General features: G+C 44.6%; 1 protein-coding gene across 10 annotated transcripts in view; it reads right to left on the minus strand.

The window, feature by feature from the left end:
• The window catches only part of LOC130678838 (steryl-sulfatase-like), a 469951-nt gene that overhangs the window by 355514 nt on the left and 90604 nt on the right, over positions 1-23833 (minus strand). For 9 of the 10 annotated variants that reach the window (XM_057496237.1, XM_057496238.1, XM_057496241.1 and 6 more), the window contains one exon: positions 16672-16809. The exons of the other annotated variant lie outside the window; for it this stretch is intronic. In XM_057496237.1, the coding sequence (XP_057352220.1) occupies positions 16672-16809 (138 nt within the window). The remainder of the gene's footprint in view (positions 1-16671; positions 16810-23833) is intronic. 10 annotated transcript variants of the gene reach the window in all.

Below are 23833 nucleotides of genomic sequence, written 5' to 3' on the forward strand. Positions count from 1 at the left end.
CAACATATGAAGAATCGAGGAGGAGGAACAAGAAGGGAGAGAAGAAAAGAATCTCCAGACAGTGTATATAACAGCTCAATAAGCGAGCTAAGTTAGGCAGTAAGATACTAAAGAGGCTAACCTTGAACCTTTGGTAACCACGAATTTAAAGCCTGCAATGGCAATAAGTACATATCTTTCAATAGTCACCCTAAATGTTAATGGGTTGAATGCACCAATCAAAAGACACGGAGTAACAGGATGGATAAAAAAGCAAGACCCATCTATATGCTGCTTACAAGAAACTCACCTCAAACCCAAAGACATGTACAGACTAAAAGTCAAGGGATGGAAAAACATATTTCAAGCAAACAACAGTGAGAAGAAAGCAGGGGTTGCAGTACTAATATCAGACAAAATAGACTTCAAAACAAAGAAAGTAACAAGAGATAAAGAAGGACACTACATAATGATAAAGGGCTCAGTCAAACAAGAGGATATAACCATTCTAAATATATATGCACCCAACACAGGAGCACCAGCATATGTGAAACAAATACTAACAGAACTAAAGGGGGATATAGACTGCAATGCATTCATTCTAGGAGACTTCAACACACCACTCACCCCAAAGGATAGATCCACTGGGCAGAAAATAAGTAAGGACACGGAAGCACTGAACAACACAGTAGAGCAGATGGACCTAATAGACATCTATAGAACTCTATATCCAAAAGCAGGGGGATATACATTCTTCTCAAGTGCACATGGAACATTCTCCAGAATAGACCACATACTAGGCCACAAAAAGAGCCTCAGAAAATTCCAAAAGATTGAAATCCTACCAACCAACTTTTCAGACCACAAAGGCATAAAACTAGAAATAAACTGTACAAAGAAAGCAAAGAGGCTCACGAACACATGGAGGCTTAACAACACGCTCCTAAATAATCAATGGATCAATGACCAAATCAAAATGGAGATCCAGCAATATATGGAAACAAATGACAACAACAACACTAAGCCCCAACTTCTGTGGGACACAGCAAAAGCAGTCTTAAGAGGAAAGTATATAGCAATCCAAGCATATTTAAAAAAGGAAGAGCAATCCCAAATGAATGGTCTAATGTCACAATTATCGAAATTGGAAAAAGAAGAACAGATGAGGCCTAAGGTCAGCAGAAGGAGGGACATAATAAAGATCAGAGAAGAAATAAATAAAATTGAGAAGAATAAAACAATAGCAAAAATCAATGAAACCAAGAGCTGGTTCTTCGAGAAAATAAACAAAATAGATAAGCCTCTAGCCAGACTTATTAAGAAGAAAAGAGAGTCAACACAAATCAACAGTATCAGAAACGAGAAAGGAAAAATCACGACGGACCCCACGGAAATGCAAAGAATTATTGGAGAATACTATGAAAACCTATATGCTAACAAGCTGGGAAACCTAGGAGAAATGGACAACTTCCTAGAAAAATATAACCTTCCAAGATTGACCCAGGAAGAAACAGAAAATCTAAACAGACCAATTACCAGCAACGAAATTGAAGAGGTAATCAAAAAACTACCAAAGAACAAAACCCCCGGGCCAGATGGATTTACCTCGGAATTTTATCAGACATACAGGGAAGACATAATACCCATTCTCCTTAAAGTTTTCCAAAAAATAGAGGAGGAGGGGATACTCCCAAACTCATTCTATGAAGCTAACATCACCCTAATACCAAAACCAGGCAAAGACACCACCAAAAAAGAAAACTACAGACCAATATCCCTGATGAACGTAGATGCAAAAATACTCAACAAAATATTAGCAAACCGAATTCAAAAATACATCAAAAGGATCATACACTATGACCAAGTGGGATTCATTCCAGGGATGCAAGGATGGTACAACATTCGAAAGCCCATCAACATCATCCACCACATCAACAAAAAGAAAGACAAAAACCACATGATCATCTCCATAGATGCTGAAAAAGCATTTGACAAAGTTCAACATCCATTCATGTTAAAAACTCTCAGCAAAATGGGAATAGAGGGCAAGTACCTCAACATAATAAAGGCCATCTATGATAAACCCACAGCCAACATTATATTGAACAGCGAGAAGCTGAAAGCATTTCCTCTGAGATCGGGAACTAGACAGGGATGCCCACTCTCTCCACTGTTATTTAACATAGTACTGGAGGTCCTAGCCACGGCAATCAGACAAAATAAAGAAATACAAGGAATCCAGATTGGTAAAGAAGAAGTTAAACTGTCACTATTTGCAGATGACATGATACTGTACATAAAAAACCCTAAAGACTCCACCCCAAAACTACTAGAACTGATATCGGAATACAGCAAAGTTGCAGGATACAAAATCAACACACAGAAATCTGTGGCTTTCCTATATACTAACAATGAACCAACAGAGAGAGAAATCAGGAAAACAACTCCATTCACAATTGCATCAAAAAAAATAAAATACCTAGGAATAAACCTAACCAAAGAAGTGAAAGACTTATACTCTGAAAACTACAAGTCACTCTTAAGAGAAATTAAAGGGGACACTAACAGATGGAAACTCATCCCATGCTCGTGGCTAGGAAGAATTAATATCGTTAAAATGGCCATCCTGCCCAAAGCAATATACAGATTTGATGCAATCCCTATGAAACTACCAGCAACATTCTTCAATGAACTGGAACAAATAATTCAAAAATTCATATGGAAACACCAAAGACCCCGAATAGCCAAAGCAATCCTGAGAAAGAAGAATAAAGTAGGGGGGATCTCACTCCCCAACTTCAAGCTCTACTATAAAGCCATAGTAATCAAGACAATTTGGTACTGGCACAAGAGCAGAGCCACAGACCAATGGAACAGACTAGAGAATCCAGACATTAACCCAGACATATATGGTCAATTAATATTTGATAAAGGAGCCATGGACATACAATGGCGAAATGACAGTCTCTTCAACAGGTGGTGCTGGCAAAACTGGACAGCTACATGTAGGAGAATGAAACTGGACCATTGTCTAACCCCATATACAAAAGTAAACTCAAAATGGATCAAAGACCTGAATGTAAGCCATGAAACCATTAAACTCTTGGAAGAAAACATAGGCGAAAACCTCTTAGACATAAACATGAGTGACCTCTTCTTGAACATATCTCCCCGGGCAAGGAAAACAACAGCAAAAATGAGTAAGTGGGACTATATTAAGCTGAAAAGCTTCTGTACAGCAAAAGACACCATCAATAGAACAAGAAGGATCCCTACAGTATGGGAGAATATATTTGAAAATGACACATCCGATAAAGGCTTGACGTCCAGAATATATAAGGAGCTCTCACGCCTCAACAAACAAAAAACAAATAACCCAATTAAAAAATGGGCAGAGGAACTGAACAGACAGTTCTCCAAAAAAGAAATACAGATGGCCAACAGACACATGAAAAGATGCTCCACATCGCTAATTATCAGAGAAATGCAAATTAAAACTACAATGAGGTATCACCTCACACCAGTAAGGATGGCTGCCATCCAAAAGACAAACAACAACAAATGTTGGCGAGGCTGTGGAGAAAGGGGAACCCTCCTACACTGCTGGTGGGAATGTAAGTTAGTTCAACCATTGTGGAAAGCAGTATGGAGGTACATCAAAATGCTCAAAACAGACTTACCATTTGACCCAGGAATTCCACTCCTAGGAATTTACCCTAAGAATGCAGCAATCAAGTTTGAGAAAGACAGATGCACCCCTATGTTTATTGCAGCACTATTTACAATAGCCAAGAATTGGAAGCAACCTAAATGTCCATCAATAGATGAATGGATAAAGAAGATGTGGTACATATACACAATGGAATACTACTCAGCTATAAGAAAAGGGCAAATCCAATCATTTGCAGCAACATGGATGGAGCTGGAGGGTATTATGCTCAGTGAAACAAGCCAAGCGGAGAAAGAGAAATACCAAATGATTTCACTCATCTGTGGAATATAAGAACAAAGGAAAAACTGAAGGAACAAAACAGCAGCAGAATCACAGAACTCAAGAATGGACTAACAGGTACCAAAGGGAAAGGGACTGGGGAGGATGGGTGGGTAGGGAGGGATAAGGGGGGGAGAAGTAGGGGGGTATTAAGATTAACATGCATGGGGGGGTAGGAGAAAAGGGAGGGCTGTACAACACAGAGAAGGCAAGTAGTGATTCTACAACATTTTGCTATGCTGATGGACAGTGACTGTAAAGGGGTTTATAGGGGAGACCTGGTATAGGGGAGAGCCTAGTAAACATAATATTCGTCATGTAAGTGTAGATTAGTGATAGCAAAAAAAAAAAAAAAAAAAGGGCAGTTCCTGTGTGGTAACCTCCAACGAGTTCTACACAAGGGTATAAAGGGCATATAAAAGTGTAGGCAAAGGGTCTGTTTGTGTTTATACAGAGGATCAAAGCCTAATTTGGCTACCCCGAAAATGAACTAAGATACGATATGAAAAAGAACTTCCAACATCTGCACCCTCTGGAAGACTCATGCCAGAAGATGATCATCAAAAAACCCCAACAAAGATCCACGCACTGCTACAGCTGTAGATGCACTCATCCCACCAGTTCCTGGACCTGCCATGGGAATGAGGAAGGAGATATCTAAGCTGGCCTGTGCATACAGTAAAACAACAAAATTGGACTGGATCTATACTGTTGGAACTCAACCAAGAATTTGGAGAAGTGCAAATTGTAGCGCTCCAAAGTCTTACAACTACAAACTATTTATTGTTAAAAGAACATATGGCATGTGAACAGTCCCCAGGAATGGGTTGTTTTAATTTGTCTGATTTCTCTCAGACTGTTCAAGTTCATTTGGACAATATCCACCATATCATAGATAAGTTTTCACAAATGCCTAAGGTGCCTAACTGGTTTTCTTGGTTTCACTGCAGATGGCTGGTAATTACAGATATGCTTTGGTTATGTAACTATACTCCTATTATGTTAATGTGGGTGTGCAATTTAAGTAGTAGCTTAAAACCTATACATGCTGAAGTTACTCTACAAGAAGATATGTCAAAGAAATAATCAATCTTCCCATGTTTTCTTCTGCCTGCTACTTCTATAGCTTTTCTTCTTCCTTCCTAATTACAACCCTTAAATAGAATTCGTGCCTCATATCAAATTTACCGAGTATCATAATTCTTCCAAGTGGTAAAGACACCTCAAGACAAATGCTGGGCATAGAAGCCACAGGGCATAAATATGCAAAGAAGTAAAAAGCTAACTTTTTCAAACAATAAGGCTTCTCTCTCACTTACCAACTTCACATTTCCCTGTATGGCCCCGGAAGATGACTGGTTAGCCAGAGATGGGTAAGATTCCTCAAGGGAGGAACAACCTAAGACAGGCACAGTCGCAGGGGGACCATCAGGTAAGAAATTGGGGATCAACAGAGGTGAGGCTTAGAACCTCACCCCCCCGTTCTGAGAGAAATCTTCTGCATACGTGGATGTCTTATTGCCCTTGTCTAGCTCGGATTAACACATAGTCTACAGGCACACACCTGATCATCTACATTTGCTCTCTTACAACACTAAACTATGTTTTCTACCTTTATCTTGTATCTACCTACCACTTCAGCATTTTATTAAAAATAATAATAATAAAGAGAGAAATGTGGTATCCACATATAAATCAAGTATAAAAACCAAATGAGTATTCATATTTGAACTGACTGTTTATAGTTCATAATGCATGAGCAAAACCGAAAGTTTCTGTGATGACTGCCCTTGTACTGTTCACTATGTAACTTATTCATTATGTAAGAATTTGTTCTACATGTAAAAACTTGTTTGTTATGCCTCAGAAGATTGGAGACTGACAAAAATTAGGCTTGGGGTGGATTAATGATTGTGCATTGAGCATTGACTCCCCTATACAGAATTTTATTGTCGTTAACAACCATTTGATCAATAAATATGAGAGATGCCCTCACAAAAAAAAAAAAAAAAAAAGGACAGACTTCCAATGGTAAAATAAATTAGTAACCGGGATGTAAGTTATAGCATAAGGAATATAGTCAAGATATTGTAACAGCCTGGTAGGGTGATAGCTGGAACCTAGAATTATGTATATAAATGTTCTACCACTGTGTTGTACACTTGAAACTCATGTAATGTAATACTGTGTGTCAACTACCCTTCAATAAAAAATAATTATTAAAAAAAAAAAAAAAAAAAAAAAAAAAAGCAAAGGACAGGGTACCTATATGAGGTGATTGGTGTGTTACTTAGCTTGATCGTGGTTATCATTTCACAGTGGATATATGTATCCCAACATCATCTTGTACAGCTTATATATATATACATACAATTATTATTAGTTAATCATACATCAAGAAAGTTGAAAACAATGTAGCAATGGAAATACTTGTTTTTAGTAAATATGATTGCTATTTTCACCATAAGTAATCCAAATAGTCTTTCCATCTCTATTACCATTTATATAAATGCCTATCCATGTGCACACAGTGTGTTGTGAAAATGAACTGGATCGTCCTGTGGTGGACAACCACCCACAGGTCAGAGAGTGTCACAGAAATCCACAGAGGCAGCCAAGGTGTGTGCACACATCATGATCCAAGGTCAGGGATCTGTTCTGCTCTAGGGACTTTGCTGAGATCCCAGACCTCCAGGTGATGCAAGAAAAGTCAATGGAAGCTCAGTGCATCACCATTCTGCAAACAAAACTCCCGGAGAGACCCTGGTAACGTCATGCCTTGCCAGAGACTCAAGATCCTCAATAAAGCACCAAGCCACAGTGTCCCTGGTGGACACAGTTCCACGGGGGGTGCAGAGCAGGGCTGTCCCTCTGCCCAGGTGAGATGCTCAGAGCACCCGGAGGAGGGCGCAGGGGAGCCTGCTGTATCGCAGCCCCCACAGACCGCGTACCGACCCCCCGGCAGGTCAGCTCTGGCGGCAGCCTGTGGGTTCACCCCCAGCTGGTTTTCTGAAGACAAACTCTACTGGGGATATGCTCAGCCTGGAAAATCTGAACCCCCAGGAGTATCATCCTAAGGCTCACGGTTCTGAATTTATATTCAGAAACTCAGAAAACTGATCAACAAACAAAATCTCATGTAGTTTCCTAAAGCTGTAAGAGCAGTGTTTTCACAGCAGTGGCAAAACATACACACACACACACACACACACACACACACACACGTATATATTTAAAACTTTTAACAGATCCTAAACACATCCATGCACACTCTGCCTCTGGGAAAAACATTTGGGGTCATGGAATCACACGTGGCCAGGCATGTGTTGACAAGCAAATACCATTGCTTGTCAGATGGCATTTTAGCTGTAGCCTTCCTCTCCCTGCCATATTCCATCGAAAAGGACATGCACAGAATGTGTCCGTCAGGATTGAAGAGGCAGCACGCGGCTGTCCCAGGAACTGCTGTGATTGCCACAGAATGAAGGTCACAGGGACGCGACCACTGAACACCAAGCGTGGCTCAGTGTGACCAGGAATACTGGTGAAACAGTTTGCCCTCTTGTCGCAGGAACTACGCAAGCTCATTACGGGTGTTAATCACTCATCCCTCACCATCTGTCCACGAGGCAGGTACCCCATTTCACACTTGACACAATGCTGGTGCAGGTTACACAGCAAGTATGTGACGGTGCAGGTGGGGATCTAGAATATGTGCTACTCGGAGCTGCGCTTTTCTGACAGACAGAGTCCCCGGGGAACACAAAGACCTGTGAATGAGGATTGCACACTGCAGAAACCCCACGCCTTCAAAGATAGCTCAGACCTACCCACACACAGTGACACTGGGAGCCCACAGGAAGCACAGGGGTGCCTCTCACCAGCCCTGGGTCAAAAGATGTTGAACTGGCTTGTGAAGGAGAAAAAAAATGCTGAGTCAAGTAGAAGATGGCCTTGCAGGACAGACAAAAGACAAACAGGTTAAGGAATTGGCATTCTTCCTCTCTAGCTCTCTTTTTTTTTCTTTCTGAAAACGTACGTGCAGAGGAAAAAAAGCCGTGGTCCAAATTTACAATCTGGCCGGGTAATTGTCAAATCCACACTTTCCACATCTAGATGGCACTTGGACATGATGGGAAGTCACAGAGGGAGGATGGCTGTGAGTTACTGAACCTCTCCAGACAAGTGCAGAGAAAATTCTTCTACAATTTACTCTGAGACTTTTGTGAGGAGGAGCTGTTGCCGAGCCTCGTTTCTATTTTTATGCTTTTGAGATCTGCCACCCAGCAGGTCAAATCACTTTTAATGGCTGGAGCATATGTTACCCATCTGGATGCTTGATCCGGGCACGGACTTTTATGAAATATTCTATTTGTCATTTTCCCCCTGATCTGGGTAATACCCGTTCGCTGGATTGAGGCAAAACCGTAAGAAGGAACGTGACGAGTATAGTCGGCACTAAATACTTTCTTGCCTAACATGCTACATTTAACATTTTTCTTGATTTATTTATTCCAGGGGCTGAACCCCACAAATTACAGATGCGAAATATGACAAAACCATTGGGTTCTATCAGCCTATATTATCAGGCAAAAGTAAAGAGCAACCTTCTGATGTCAGTACTCAAATGAGGGGGAAAGTATATTGAGAAATACCCTTAAAATTAATGCTCATGGTTGGAAAAGTGAAGGGTGGCTAGCAAGCAATACATCAATCAAACCACTAAACATCTGGGCCAGGGCTTGGAAAACGTTTTCTCTGAAGTGCCAAATAATAACTATTCTAGCTTTTGTGAGACTCTTTCCCAAACTACACCGCCGCATGTCCGAAGCAGCAGGGCTGGGGGACCAAACACAAGAGTGGCTGTGTTTCAATAAAACTTTATTGACAAAAATCACATGTCATGCTCCCACTGGCCCAAATGCCATCATTTGCAAATCCTTGCTCTAAGTGACTGAATTTAGATTTTGGGGGTCAGGTGGGTGCATCAATCCTGACCATGGCATTTATTATGCATGTGATGTTCATAAGGATATTTTCAGTGGGAAGGTCGGGGCAGGGGCCGTATGGATGGAAGGGTGGTGGAAGGTGGGACATTTCTCAAGTTCTCTGCGGACACTTATCTATGCAGGGAGGCAGGCTGCCAGAGAAAGACACTGTCACGGAAAAGATAGGAGCACGTTTAATTTTCTTGCGTAAACATCAACAGAGATAGTTAAGACAGGAGGATGACTGAGAATATCAGATTGCGGAGAAGATGGTGAGAAGTGAAATCGAAAGTGTAGCAAGAGGACTGACCTCGGAAAGGAGGAGGAACGTTCTCTATCCCGGGAAGGACCAGCAGAGCGGATGCTGGTAGATTGGAATGTACAAGGGCGGAAAGCATAAAGTGTTCCCAAACGAAGGCTTCGGCTTCCTCTCTGCAGAAGCAAGCAGAGTCATCTGCCAGAGGAGGCTGGGTGAGGACCACAGCGCATGTGGGACAATGAGGTGGCAACAGGCTTATCAGGAAGGGTTGACACCCCCGTGCTGCCGGTGGAATCTTGTCTTCTCTCTCGTTTTGCTCTCATTTCCCCACTAACTCTCTCCATGTCTCTGTCAGATCAGCATTGTTTCCAACACACCTTTTCAGTGAGAGCTCCTCAAATTCTGCTCTTTGACCCTCTTCTCCTTTAACACCAAATGATCTCATATACCTCCCTCCCCACATGCCAACAAAATACAGATCTCTGTCCACAAGTCCTCGTTCCTAAAGGGAACCTCTGTCCACCCAATCACACAAGCCAAAAACACGAGACATGTCTGATGTCTTCCATTCCCTCGAACCCAATATCCAATCAACTGCCAATACCGATCGATTTAACAGTGTGGCCATGCCCCTCCTTCCGTGTCCTCCCCAACTGAAACTGCTTATCCTTCAAAAGCAGTTTTTGTTGGTTTGTTTATGTATTCAGTCAAAAATGATTTTCTAGAACAGGTCAGGCACTGTTGTACATTCTGGGGATAGAAGTGTTGAGTAAAATGACACACCTGCCATCCCAGATCTGTCACTCTAGGGGAGACCACCTTTCACTGCCTAGGTTCACTCACACTTGGCATGCACTGGCTTCTACTCCTCAGTTTGATTCAACGATCCTCCATGGCATTCCTATGACAGCAATCCTATTATGCCCATGTTAAAGACAAGAGACCTGACACTTGGCATTCCTGAATCTCTCCTAATTTCCACTCCTGTACCCTCTCCTTACACAGGCTTTGGGTGATACTCTTCACCTCCAGTTTTAACTACTACTCCAAGCCAGTGACTCTAAATATTCATTCCCACGGGACACAGTCACTTGGATGTAGCTACCCCGTCAGCCACGCCACCTGATGCCCCTTGTTTACATTTTCATCTCTAGCAACGCCAAACTGCTTTTGGTTTACTGCGAGCACCTCACGCCTGCCTGCAGTGGACTCCCCACCTTTCCTCTCCTAGTCAACATTAAAAAATATCAGCCTGCAAAAGGTGAGCCTCCTGTGAGGCGCTCTGAATTCCCAGGTTGGGTGGAGCACCTCAAACTGTTCCTTCTCGAGAGCTCCCTTGCCAGTTCGTTATAAGGTGACGATTTCTTTAGATCTCCACTTCCACAATAAGCTGTGAGCCATGAGAAGTCAGGGTCCCTGTATTCTTTGCCCTTGCACCCTAGAGGCTGGCCCTATGCCTGGTATGCTGCATACAGTCAGTATGTGAATGCACAAATTTGACTGAATGACTGAGCTGATCAATGAACACAACACGTGATTGTCTTTCAAAGGTGCAAAGCTTCCAGGGTACCTCCTGGGCTCACACAAAACTCTGATCCCTGTGGGCCTGCTCTTGGGAAGCATATGAAAATGTCAAAAATCTAAAGACAGAACCTGAACACACCCTTCAGGTAAACTACCAGAGCCTCTTGCTGTTATTTTCTTCCCAATAAAAGTATCAATTGCTGTCTGGAACACGTGTCCTTGCATGAAGGAGGCAGATGCCAAATTCAGGGGCTGCCCGAAGGCACACATGAGTGACAGGGACACAAGCCAATCAACGGCCTTTGGCATATGCACAGCTGGGGGAGGAAAGATTCCAGATGGGGTATTATCTTCATGCTAGCAGCAGGAGATTCTGAAAGCATTTCTCTGCACGGGAAAGAAGCCTACATTCTTGAGCACTCAGGAGAGTCTGATTTCTGTCCCCCGTACTTCTGCAGACACCATCTATAGACTTAATTTATCCATCCCGTTGATGTTTATTACTTGCCTTTAGGCAGAGTAAAAGGAAGGTGGGGGCACAGCCTTCCTCAGGGTGACCTTGACTTGGGAGAGGAACAGAAATGAAAGCCTGAGCAGGTCTTTTCTGAGACTACAGGAAATGTTCTGCTGTGAGAAAGAAGCAGTATGCTCCAAACGGCGTCACTCAGAAAACCTTAGGGAAGGGGCTCTGGTCCCAGATGGGGGAGCGGGGAGTGCATTTTAGGGAAATAGGTAGCATATCAGGAGCAGAAGGAAGAGAAATCTGGAAAGCGCTCACTGTTCCTCGAGCAGGTACTGGCTGAACACCTGCTGCCTGCTTGTTGCAGGCATGGGGATAGCATGGTAAGGCAGCCCAGGCCCCTGCTCCCGTGGGTCTCACATTATAACAAGAAAGCAGGCTACGAGCAAATATATTAATAAGCATGTTGAATAGATGTGCAAGGAATTAAAATAAGGTGGTGTGATGGTGGGAGGGGCGAGAACTTTTGACTCGGTCCAGGGAGATATTGTAGAGGCTGCATGGGATTGATGGATCACATCCAGTCCAAGATTGGGGGTGAACTTTCCAACAGAAGGAACTGCCAATGGAGAGGCCCTGGGGTGGGAACAAGAAGAGGGTGTTGGGGGACCTAAAAAGGCCAGAAAGAGGAGGATGAAGGGCACTCGGTCAAGGCGGGGCTGTGTCCATGCAAGGTGCAGACTCCACGTGTCCTCCGTGCACGGGGAAACTGCACGGGGAGTGTTTCCAGAGAGGAAGATGTGCCATGTGAAGGCAGAGGTAGGAGGAACATGTCTACAAGCCAAGGAACGCTGCGGATTACCAGAAGCTGGGAGAGGTAAGGACGGACCCTTCCCGAGCGCCTTCAGGGGGAGCACGGCCCTGCAGACCCCTTCTTCAGGATGTCAGGTCTGCAGAGGAACAGAACCACTTTCTCTTGTTGTGAAGCCACCCAATGTGCCGGACTTTGTCAGTCGCCCTGGGAAACTCCATATGGGACGTGGAGCATATGTTCATGAAAGCTCACCCATGTGCCTGGGTGCATCATGGGTTGTAGACATGGGAAAGAAGCAGAGAGACTTCCGGGACACCCCATGGGGGATGAGCCCGCAGAGACGTGATTGATGGGACTGAGAAAAGCGGGCCCATGCCAGGTATATTTAAGACATGAAGTTGACAGGACTTGCTGTTGGAATATGGGGCATAGGGCGGGTCAAAGAAAGGGGCTTTGTGGCAGCAGAGAACCCCAGTTTTGGGGCTGATTTACTGTGTGCAGAATAGTACTGCTCAGTGAGATTGCTTCAAGCGGGTGGTGGGGGACAGGTGGCATTGGGGAATAAGGTCTCTAATAAGGATCTGTTAACCAGGATGTACCCACCAAGCAGCCACACCCCATATCGTGGGGGCAACTGGATGCAGGTGTTCGGGCTCCCAAAGCAGGGCCGGGGGCTGGGTATGGGGTTACCAGCACTCCAGTGCCACTGGAAGTGGTGGGTTTGAATGGGACACTTAGGATCAGGGTGTACATAACAAAGGCAGGGGACCAGAGATCTGTGACCTTGAGGCGTAGGTCAGAAGGGGAGCCACTGGGGAAGGTGGAGGTGGTGTTTCTGTGGTTCACTTGCTTTCTCTCTGCGAGCAAAGCCTCCAGGGGCTTGAAGCTCTGACTCAGGCATCACGGGAAGCTGGGGGCCACCCGCCCCTTCCATAAGGGAACCGCTATCTGTAGGATGGTGGTCTGGAGCTCCTATACCACTGCCCTGACCTGGGGGGGGTGCATGTTCTCATGCTCCCCAACCCCTGCTCTGAACACAGCCCGTACCTGCCCAGGGCACAGTCGCACACACCGAGAGCCATAGCCCACGCTTCCTGGCCGTGCGTCAGGACGGCAAGGTCAGCATAAACCCTGTGTCCCTTTAAAGTGCTGGCTTTTCCCAGGCCCAAATTTGCAACGGGGATGCTTTTGATACTTCAACAGCCCTGATGGGATTTTTACACTGAACAGCTGTTAAGCAGTGACAGGTCAAAATGCAAACAGTATCAGATTTTTGTTGTTTATTTATGTATCTTGTTCTCGCTAAAAATACCAATAACTCAGTATGGGAACACAGACAAATTAGCCGCCTCAGTGGATATCAAGGACTCCTTACCTTTAAAACGGGGTTAAGGGATGACTATTTGGTAAACTAATTGTATCAGGTTGACACAATCGTTCAGAATGTGTGACAGCAGAAGGAAATGTATTTTTTAAATGCAGACTGGAACAGAGATCTCATATCCCTGGGGTTAAAAGGAATATCACCTGTTGAATTCTGTGGCAGGATGACTGAATCGTGGGCATTCTATCCAATCAGCGCACAGATCTCATGACCTAAAAAACAGATTTCACTGAGGACTTCGGTGGGACCCCTGAGCTCAGAGAGTAAAGATCTTTTTGATGGGTTCCCATTGGGAGGAGAAGTCATTATTGTCAATCAGAAAAGGACGCCTTCTGGTCAGGGAGTGTAAACGGCCTGATCCCTGTGTGTTTGCATAAACCACGAGAGTGCGTCTGAGGTCGCAGCTTTAGGAAACGGGATGTGTGGACATACAGAAGTCTGTGGTCATTCCCCACAGCTAGAGGGAAACCACGTCTTTCCTCCAGGGCCTTTTATCATAACAGTGTTTCACTGCAAACTTGACTTCAACTACATTTGACAAAGGGGTAATACGCTGCAGTATAGAAGCGGCTGCGATATTAACAGAGTCCTACACTGATGGCATGTCTAGCCCTCCAGGGAAAACAGCAACGCATTTCTAACATATCCAATTCATTCTTTAAAGATAAATCAGGGAGAAGCTACTGACATGCTGTTCAGAGGGTATGAGAACCCTGGTTTGCAGCCATAATATGGGACCCTTGACATTGTCCCCAACCCATATCGCTTCCATCTCCAGAATCAACCGTGAAAGCCAAATGCAAAGGCCACCCTCTCCTCTTGCACGAAATGCTTCCTTGGGTTCATCCACCTGCAGTCATCTGGCCCTGCCTCCTTGAACTGAAGCTCCATAGCTTTGTATATGTAACTTTCTTAAGAACCTATAGCTTTCTACCCACTTCTGTTACTATGATTTATGTACACGTCGGATCCACGGCAGCTAAGCTACTTGAGAATCTAACAGGCCTTCAACCCAGAATGAGCGAATAGGGGGAACCTGTGCGTGAAATGCGCTCTGTAACTCCATCTTTAGAGACACCATAATCTATAAAATAAAATAAAAACAACTCTCTCCACACAGGTGATGACCCCATGGAAATACGACGGAAACTTCAGCTTACTATATAGGCATACACGTTTTTATTTCTCACTGCTCTAAAATAAGACTGGAAACAGGAGGGCTTGCTGAGACAGTGCCAGTCTCCTAGGGTGAACCCTGCTCACATTAAACACATTGGTTCCTTTACCGAACCCACATGAAATATCCATCACGTGCTGGTGAGGTAACAGTGGGGTGCTAAGGAGGGGCACGGACATCCTATAAAGTTTGCAGACCAGTGCTGAACAGGAGGAATCCTTTCATTCCAGGGCCCAGGGGACTCAAGGTGCTCAGAATGTAAAAGGATTTGAGACATGCACACAAAGGTGTGAGCAGACATATAAGGTTCTGCAGGTGACAGCACCACTGTAACGATAACACACTGCCCTTTCTCCATCCCTGCCTCTGGCGCCCTGTGCTCTGGCATTATCCAGCTCTGCGGTTTGCAGAAGCAGCCATTGGCCTCTTCTTATTCCCAGCACTGTCAGGCAGGGGCGGTTGGGGATTGGCATACAGAGCTAGAAGGAGAACAGAGTGACCACCTCCTTTCCAGTCTTGCCTCCTCTGGAAATGTATCATGGGACCCTTGGCCAAGCGAGGCTTCCCCTTCTGTAGGCACTGCTAGCATCTCGTGCGGACAAAAGTGTAAACGCCCTTATTAAAGCATAAAGATCTCCCCACGCTTCCCACCACCACCCACTCAGGCACCCATCCACCCACCCAACCACCGGTTCATCACGACTTCCTTCCAGGCATGCACCACACTTTATATTTATTTTTGCCTCTGGCCTAGTGCCAGATACAGGGTCCAGTCATTATTTCTAAACCAATGAATGGATGAAAGCATTCCCTATATTATCCTTTCTTATCTTTGGAGGTAAACTCAGATTTCCTGAATCCCTGGAAATCTGTGAAACATCCTTGGGAAAGGATAACACAAAGCCAGAAGGCCCTTTATCACACGCATGTGTGTCTTTTGCCTCTTCTTGCCTTATTGAGGCAGCCGCCCAGCCCCATCAGGGGCACCACGCTTCACCTGTTTGCAAGGCCACTTCTGCTCACCTCTCCATGCTACATTCAATCCACACCCACTGCAGATTCCAGTGGGTGTCTTAACCCTTAGCCTGATACACCCTTTTGGGAATCTCACCTAAGTCTTTGTGAAATGGGTCACATTTTATAATAATTAGATGTGTCTGTCTTGTGTTCACAGAGTATGCCGTACCAGCAACGTGGTCCGTGGCTGGGTTTTACCAAACACGTAGTATCTAACATCCCAGTGACCCGCCAGATACATCCGATGGGCGGCTTAGCTGAGACTGTGTCAGGAATGCACATCAGCCCCAAAGCTCCCATAGACCGAGGCAGGCAGAGCAATGGCCTCACAAAGATGTCTACATCCCCTCATCCCAGAGCCTGAGCACAGGCCGCCAGGCCGGAAGGGAAACTGCAAATGCCACCAAGAGTCTGGGTTACCTGGGTGAGTCCATAAAATCGCAAGGCTCCTTAAGAGAGGGAGGCAAGGGTGAGGGCAAACGAAGCAGATGACGTTACCGAGGCAGAGGCAGAGGCAGGAGGGAGGTCTGGGCACACGGCGCTGCCGGCTTCAGAGATGGATGCGGAGGTCATGAGCCGAGGCACACAGGTGGCCTCCACAGGCCGGAGAAGGCGAGGAAAAGATTGCCCCCTATGGTCTGCAGAGGGACACAGTCCTTCTGCCACCTTGATTTCAGACCAGGGAGACCATCTCGGACGTCTGACCTCTAGAATTGCAAGTCACTACGCTGCGTTGTTATAAGCCAGGAAGTATGTGTTATTCTGTTCCAGTCACGATACTAATCTAATGCATGGGGGTAGAGGGCTACTTGTTTAAATCAGCTACACAATACAGGGCTGGCTGTCATCTGGACAAAAACACCTTCATTCTAATGTCTGCACGGGTGTCCTTTTAATGCCTCTAGGGACCCTAAAAGGAATGGCCACATTGACCCATGACACAGTGAAGCGCGGTGTCTGGAAATGTGGTAGACGCACAGCAATGAAGCTCTGAGTTTAAGGACAAGGTGGCAGACGGGGAAGGAGAGAGGCCAGAGCTTATCAGTCTCACCCTCCCCCACCTTCACAGATGTCTCACCTTTATAGATCCCATTACTTCCTCCGTGAACTTCCCCTTTGCTGTTCACCTCTTCCACGTGTGCTCCGTGGTCCGATGTGAAGTAGACGAGTGTATTATTAGTCAGTCTCAACTCGTCCAGAACATTCAAAATCTGTCCTGAAGTGGGAGAAAATGCTCAGTTTTAAAACAGTTCAATCTTTACATAAGAAAGGGGGATTATTCGCCTTCATCGACTTGTCCATTAATTTCCAAAAGTGCAAAGAAATGCTCTTGGGCACTGGAGCATTCCCATGCCAGTACCAAAGGGGGACGCATCCTAATCAGGATGGCCGACTGTGGCAGGGTTCTTTGCAAAGACAACAAGAAGACTCAGTTATTGGGTTAAGGGTCATCCATTAGCATCGTTTGAAACTCCAGACATCATGGAGTGATTCTGTAGGGAGACCCGAGAAAGGATTCTGGAAGAATCAGGCCCACACATCTCGAGCCCCTTTGAGGAAGATGCCAAAGACACAGGTCAAACTGTTGCAACAACATCTGGATATAAAAGTAGAAAGACGTTATAAAGAGATTATACAGAAGTTCGCGGGTTATAAAGAAGTCTACTCTTGCTTCTTATCGAATGGAACCAAACGAAGCCATCAATGTCCCTCTTACGTGAACAAATATGTCTACAAATATTTTATGATGAATGTCTTCTTTAAACAATTACAGGGGATACCCAGGTTTAAGACTGTCCATGCTGAGTATCAGTATTTCTCTCACTTCCCTTTTTCTTCTTCTCTCTTGCTCACACCTGGCATTGTATACTCCCCCCACCTATCAACACTTCAAAATATACACAACAACAGCTACAAGATTGACTGCTTCCATCTGGAAGCACTGACTACCTGATCACCTGTGCCCTTGGTTAGACCACACTGAACCCCCCCAAGTGAATGGAACTGGCTCCTTTTTGCAGGTGGGAGCAGTGGTGCTCTGAAGAAGACAGCTGACTCACTCCTGGTCACACAGTTAGGAAGCTAGATGGCGAGAGTGTAGGAGTTACATCTGATTCCAAAGTCAAATCACCCAAACCCTGTGTAGTTCAGTGGATGGGCTCAGTGAGAAACACAGAGGAAAAGTTAAAAAAAAAGAAATTGAGATACACATGGAAATGCCTGTGGATGCAATGATACCCAGCTGCTATTTTCTTCCAATTAAAACAGGGAGAAGGAAGTGAGCCCAGATCACACAAGACAGGGCATGTGTTCACAACTGTTCATTGTGCATCAAGGAGATATGGGAATTTACTGTGCGTTGCTAGTTATGCCTACAATTTCCCATAAGGCAAACAGAAGACAGTTGGAGGGTGGAGAAAGGGCTGAACCATGCGGTCTCTGATTAGGACCCTATCATCTGCTTTCAAGTCAGAACAAAATGATGGTCAAACTAGACGCACACAATTTATTATTTCCACAGAGATCTATTTACTCATACGCTGCTAGTTTAAGTTGGCAAGTTAATATGTGTACTTATACTTGGACTAAGATTCAAGGGTTGACTCCATTTTTTGTTGTTTGATTGCAAGGAGTTTGTGCCTAGCAAGGTAATAAGAAAAGCCGCCTGCTGCAGTGCCCAAGGGAGATTCAAACTATGCAACACTGGCTACAAATGGGAACCCCCTTACCCAACCCCCAGTTCCCAGCCACCATGACAGCTCAATCAGGCTCCTTTCCCAACTCTCCCAAGCTCTTTTCAGACCAGCTTAGCAGCTACCCTGCTCTCCCCCAGGAAGCCTCACTATGTGAGTAACAAACTGTTCCATGGCCTCTTGGTGTGGATGTGGTATCATCCGTCTCAAGATGGGAACCAAATTTGGGGTGAGCTCTATCTCATCACTGTAGGATGACCACAACTACTGGAATCCTACAAGAATGCCAGGTATCCTTTGCAGCAGAAACAATCACAGAATATGGGTACATCGTAACCAGAAAGTCGGCCACCCCTTGGTGGAGACAGGCTCTCCACACTGGGGTTGCGCCCTCCCTTCCTTGGTCCAGAAAAGGGGAGAAAATCTGCAGTTAGGTAGGTCTCCATGGAGGTGGCAGAGATTATTTCTAGTGCAAACGTGAGACCCAAGTCATTTGCCAGAAGATATATTTTTGCTATTTGATTACAAATGCCATGGGCTAGCGTATGTTCAATCGTTCTCAATTTTTTGACTCATATAATAAACATCTCTAGAAGCCACACCATATACATAAATGTCATACTCGGAACCAAGCAATAAGATGCATGAGGCCATTTTAGAAGTTTGTCACCCGTGATAAATCATTAGCAGGCAGACATTTATTGTGACGTGGTTTGGTACAGCTGAGCCAACCACCTTTACACTGGGACTCGGGGTCATTTGGCTCTGACACTAATTTAAGACTCATCACTTTGAAAATCACCATCTAGCTTCCTAACTGTGTGACCAGGAGTGAAAAAATGCAAATGCTCCTTTGCAATAGAGCACGCAAACCCCTCCATTTCAAATGAAATTCACCTTTAATGTATTTAGAAGAAACCCCTGTGAAGAAATGCCTTTAATAAGAAGGGGCTTCCATGATAACGTCTATGAGCACAAAATCCTGCACAGAAGTCATCACTGCACATTTATCTATAATCGCCCTGGAAGCAACCCGATGTCCTTCAGGAGGTGAACGGATAAACTATGGTGCACCCAGACAATGGAGTATTATTCAGCGCTCAAAAGAAATGAGCTATCAAGCCGTGAAGAGACATGGAGGAACCTGAAATGCATATATTTAAGTGAAAAGAAGCCAGTCTGAAACGGCTACATGCTCCAGAACTCCAGCTCTATGACTTTCTGGAAGGATGGAAGCAATAGAAAGACAGTGGTTATCAAGGGCTTCGAGGCAACGAGGTGTGAATAGACACAGCAAAGGGGATTTTCAGGGCAGTGAAACTACTGTGTCTGATGCTGTAATAGTGACTATGTGTCATCATACACACTTGTCCAACCCCATAGAATGTGGGATTCAAATAGTGAACCCTAATGGAAAGCAGGGATTTAGTTAATAATAATGTGTCGGTATTGTCTCATTAATTGCAACATGTGCTGAACTGATTTTTTAAATGCCTTTCAGGTGTAACATTGACCCCTAGACTTTGCCATCCATTCATTCAGGGGGTGTTTATGAAGTACCTGTTGAGCTCCGACTGGGTGCTGAAGGCTGGGGCCCCACAGCAGATCAGGGACAATGTCCCTCTGCAGATTCTCCTGGTGACTCGGTTCCTTTGTTCAAATCACTGCATCTCCTACTTACCATTTCCTGTCCTGGTTATTTGCATCTCCAGGAAAACCTGCGCTGTGTTTATTATACAGATTTCTTCTACTAAAATATACATTGCATCCTGTCCCATCTTAACACCCCTGCCTGCATATTTCCTCCAAATTCCACTATTTCAAAGGGCCATGATGAGATATTTACTTTGTCCCCATCAATATTTCTTATGAATTGTCTAGCGTGGTAATGTTACCATTTTCACCAAAGGCACCATATACAACGAGGCTGGGATTAATGCAAGAGAGGTTGGCTGAGGCTATCAGGCATGTACAAATGGTGCAATATTTGGCTTAATATGTGCACAGATTGCCAGATTTCTGATTTCCTTTTAGTTCTTTTGTTCCCAAAAGACACATTCTGTATCCCATCCTGTTTAGGCCTTACGCCGGAATCTCATTTGTAAAGCCAGGAGCCCATTAACCATTTAATTTTTCATAAGATTGATCCCACAAAGTTCTAACATATTTCTCTCTTAAAAATTCTGAGCAGAAATCTCCCGTGGGAACAAATACTGCTGTATTATTCTTGCTTTCGGAGCAATATATTGCAAGTCAGAGGTCCACAAATATTATTTTTCGGTAAGGTTCTCAAGGGATAATGATACCAATTTATATAGGATGATAGTTTTGAATTACCTATGATGGGCTGCAGAATAAGCTTATAAATGAAATGTTTTATTTCCAAAGCTTTCTCACATCATCCCCTGGATGAAACAAATACAGAAAATGAGCCATTTCAAGAGCACTTTGTTATTTAACTGAAGACAACAAGAGCAGGTTGGTCAAAAAAAAATGAGAACTTCTTGACCAGAGTTTTGTACTCCTAAAGGACAAAACTTGGAAATGTAAAAATCAGGCCCCTTTCCCCTCCAGGTGAGAATGTGGGTGACACCACATTCTGGAGGGTTCCCTCATTCCATGTGTGCATTCCCCAAACTAGGGCGAGGCCACTGTGCAGAGTCGGACCCTGTGCTAGGCCACATGGCAGGCAGAGGGGTTTCCCAGCGCGGGCAAATTCCAGGTCTTGCAGGAGATGCTCCATCAAAACAGAACCAAACAGTCAAGCTCTGGTCTCTGGGTCCTCACGGAAGCACACCCGGTTAGAGTCCGGGGTCCCCAGCCTGCTCCCGGGGGCTCCCTCTTTGCCTCTGAGTCAGCGATGATAACCTACAATACTAGAGGGTTGCCAAGGGGAATGAAGGAAGCGAATCACGTCCAAAACACTGAGTTCAGGACCGCTTACACGGAGCGCTCAATGTGCGGCGGCTCTGCCCCCGGGGTTGGAAAATCGGCTTGCCGAATTAAAGCCTTATTATTTATCTCCCTTGGTCTGGCTTTCTCTTTTCTTACAAGGTAGGTTGACTCAGGCAAAACATTGGAGCAAAATGCTGTGAAGGGACTATTTATCATTTTTGGAAACATCAGGCTCATTAAGGAAAAAAACATCTCTTAGGCAGCCACACACCATGAATAATTAAGAAAAGATGTCCACCTCAGTGGAACTGCAGGGAACACAAAGAAACTCTAAAAAGTTCCCCTAAAACTATTTCAGTGGGTCCTTCATTGGACCAAAGGGTTAATCATGAGGGTCAAAAAGTCCCACTGAGGCCAGGATTTTAAGATAAAGCAGAGTATCTAATTGTAGCACCTAGCGCGGGCTGTAACTGTCAGTAAGGCACGTGCAAAGCTAGGTGGTATTCCAGGAAGCCAGGTTACCCTGGGCTCTTCTGAACCTGTAAACCGAGTGGCAAAGAGAAATTCTGATGTCACTGGCCCCAGAAAGGCAATTCTTTGTGAGCTTATTTAGGATTAGAAGCATAACCAACACCCCATACCTCGGGATGTATTGTCAATGGACAAATAGATTTATTGTGTTGAGTTGGAAGCAAGGTCCACTTAATGCAGGTAAACCCGATCTAGGCCTTCTTCCCCAAATAAATGGTCAAGATCAACAAAACTGCAGTTCTGATCTTCTCCATTACATGGAGCTCAAGAGATCCCACAGATGAGAGAGACACTGGGAAGCATCTGAGTTACCTCTAGTATAAAGTCAAGTCCAAAAGCTTACCCATAAAAAAAAATAGTATATGACCAAAAATAAAATGTGGATGACTTAGCCACATCCTGCAGGGTAGCTGAGATATAAGAATGATGTTCTGCCGGCTTCTTGGATATGGGGAGGGGGAGAGCTGGTATTGTTTGTTCTGGCTTTTCATCTGCTATTGGATGGGAGGGCGTTTTTAGAGAGAAGCAAGCAAAATATTATAATCATTAAATAAATAGAAGATGTGGCGTTTGCGTTTTCCTTTACTTGGATCTAATGCAACTGTTGCATGAAATGCCATCTATGATTCAATTTTCCAATGCTTTCTGGACACACCAAGGTCTAAAGAGGCATCGAAAATGAAACTCTTGCAGGATGGGCCCAAGAAGTAAACGGTTGGGACCCAGAGGGGAACTTCTGGGGAATGACGGGAGGGTGGCTTCCATCCCTGCTAATGGCTAAGCAAGAGGTAGTGGCTCAAGCTTTGTCATGAGCAATTTAAGTTGCATGCGGGGGACCAAGCCCGCCACAAGCATATGAAGGAGCCATTCTCTTTGAAGGCCTTTAATAAAGGGATACATCCTTCCCTGATGGCCCTGAGTGAAATGTACACCCATGCACACAATGCCAGAGCTCAACCGTCTCCTAGTCAATCAGATGCACTGCATCCATGAGTTTGGGGATCTTCTGGTATTATTTCACTCAGTTTCCCATCTCCTAAACTAACATAAAAATGTCCCTGAAAACCTGTTTAGAAGATCAAAACCTGTTTAGACCATCCCTAAGCATGGTCCAAAGGGCTACGGAAAGTAAGGAAATGTGATACTGAGGAACCGATCGGGCTGCTTTATGCATTTATTTTTTTCTGGTCTTCTGACTGACCCAACCTCATAATCAGGACCTCAAACTGAAGATGGAGTTTCCCATGTGTGTTCACATCATATATCGGTGTTCCTCCAATTTTTATGGGCATATTTATCATCCTGGGAAGGAACCACGCAAAGGTGAAGATTCGGATTGTGTAAATCTGGGGTGAGTTCTGAGAATGTGACCTTCTGAAAAGCTCCTAAAGGATGCCTGCCCGAGAACGAGACTTTTAAAAGAAACCTCATGTTTGACTATGTTGATATGAACATTGACCTATAATAAAAGGAGACGGCATTTTACGGATTTCAAGAACTACACCGATAATGAGATTTCGGTAGTGTTTCTGACAATTTCACACAACTTTTATACACAGTGACTGAACATCACAAACTATCATTAGTATTAGCAGGGCAGTTAAGAGATGGAAAACCATAAGATTGATGCGTTGCCTCTCTCTCGATGCCCCCTTCTTCTCTTTGCTGGCATTTCCCTCTTTGGCTAGTTCCCACGTGAGTTCATATTGCTTCCAGGAAGAGCATCCCTATTTTGTGTTGCCTCTGGTTGTTAGGATAACATTGTGATTCCCTCCACGGAACCCGTCTTTGCCCTAATCACAGCTGTAACGTGTGACTTATGCCCTGCACCTACATCTGGTCTCACCATCTGCGATGATTTCAGGGCTCCACTCAGCGCTCTTCTTGGATTAACAATAACTTGTGTTTTCTCCAGGGCATTGCATTTGCTGGAAATAATTTGAATAAATCCAACTAGCCGTCATTCTCACCGAGCACGCCAGTGTTTTTCTGCATCCGTGAGGCAGAGGCACGCGGGAGAATGGTGTCGTTGCGTCTGTTCAATGGAATTACACGTATAAAACTCAAAGTTGGTGTACCTGTGAGTCGTAGGAAGCCACTCTGGGTCAGTGCCTGGGGTCA

This window comes from Manis pentadactyla, chromosome Y (assembly GCF_030020395.1).
Source record: "Manis pentadactyla isolate mManPen7 chromosome Y, mManPen7.hap1, whole genome shotgun sequence".
NCBI lineage: Eukaryota > Metazoa > Chordata > Mammalia > Pholidota > Manidae > Manis > Manis pentadactyla.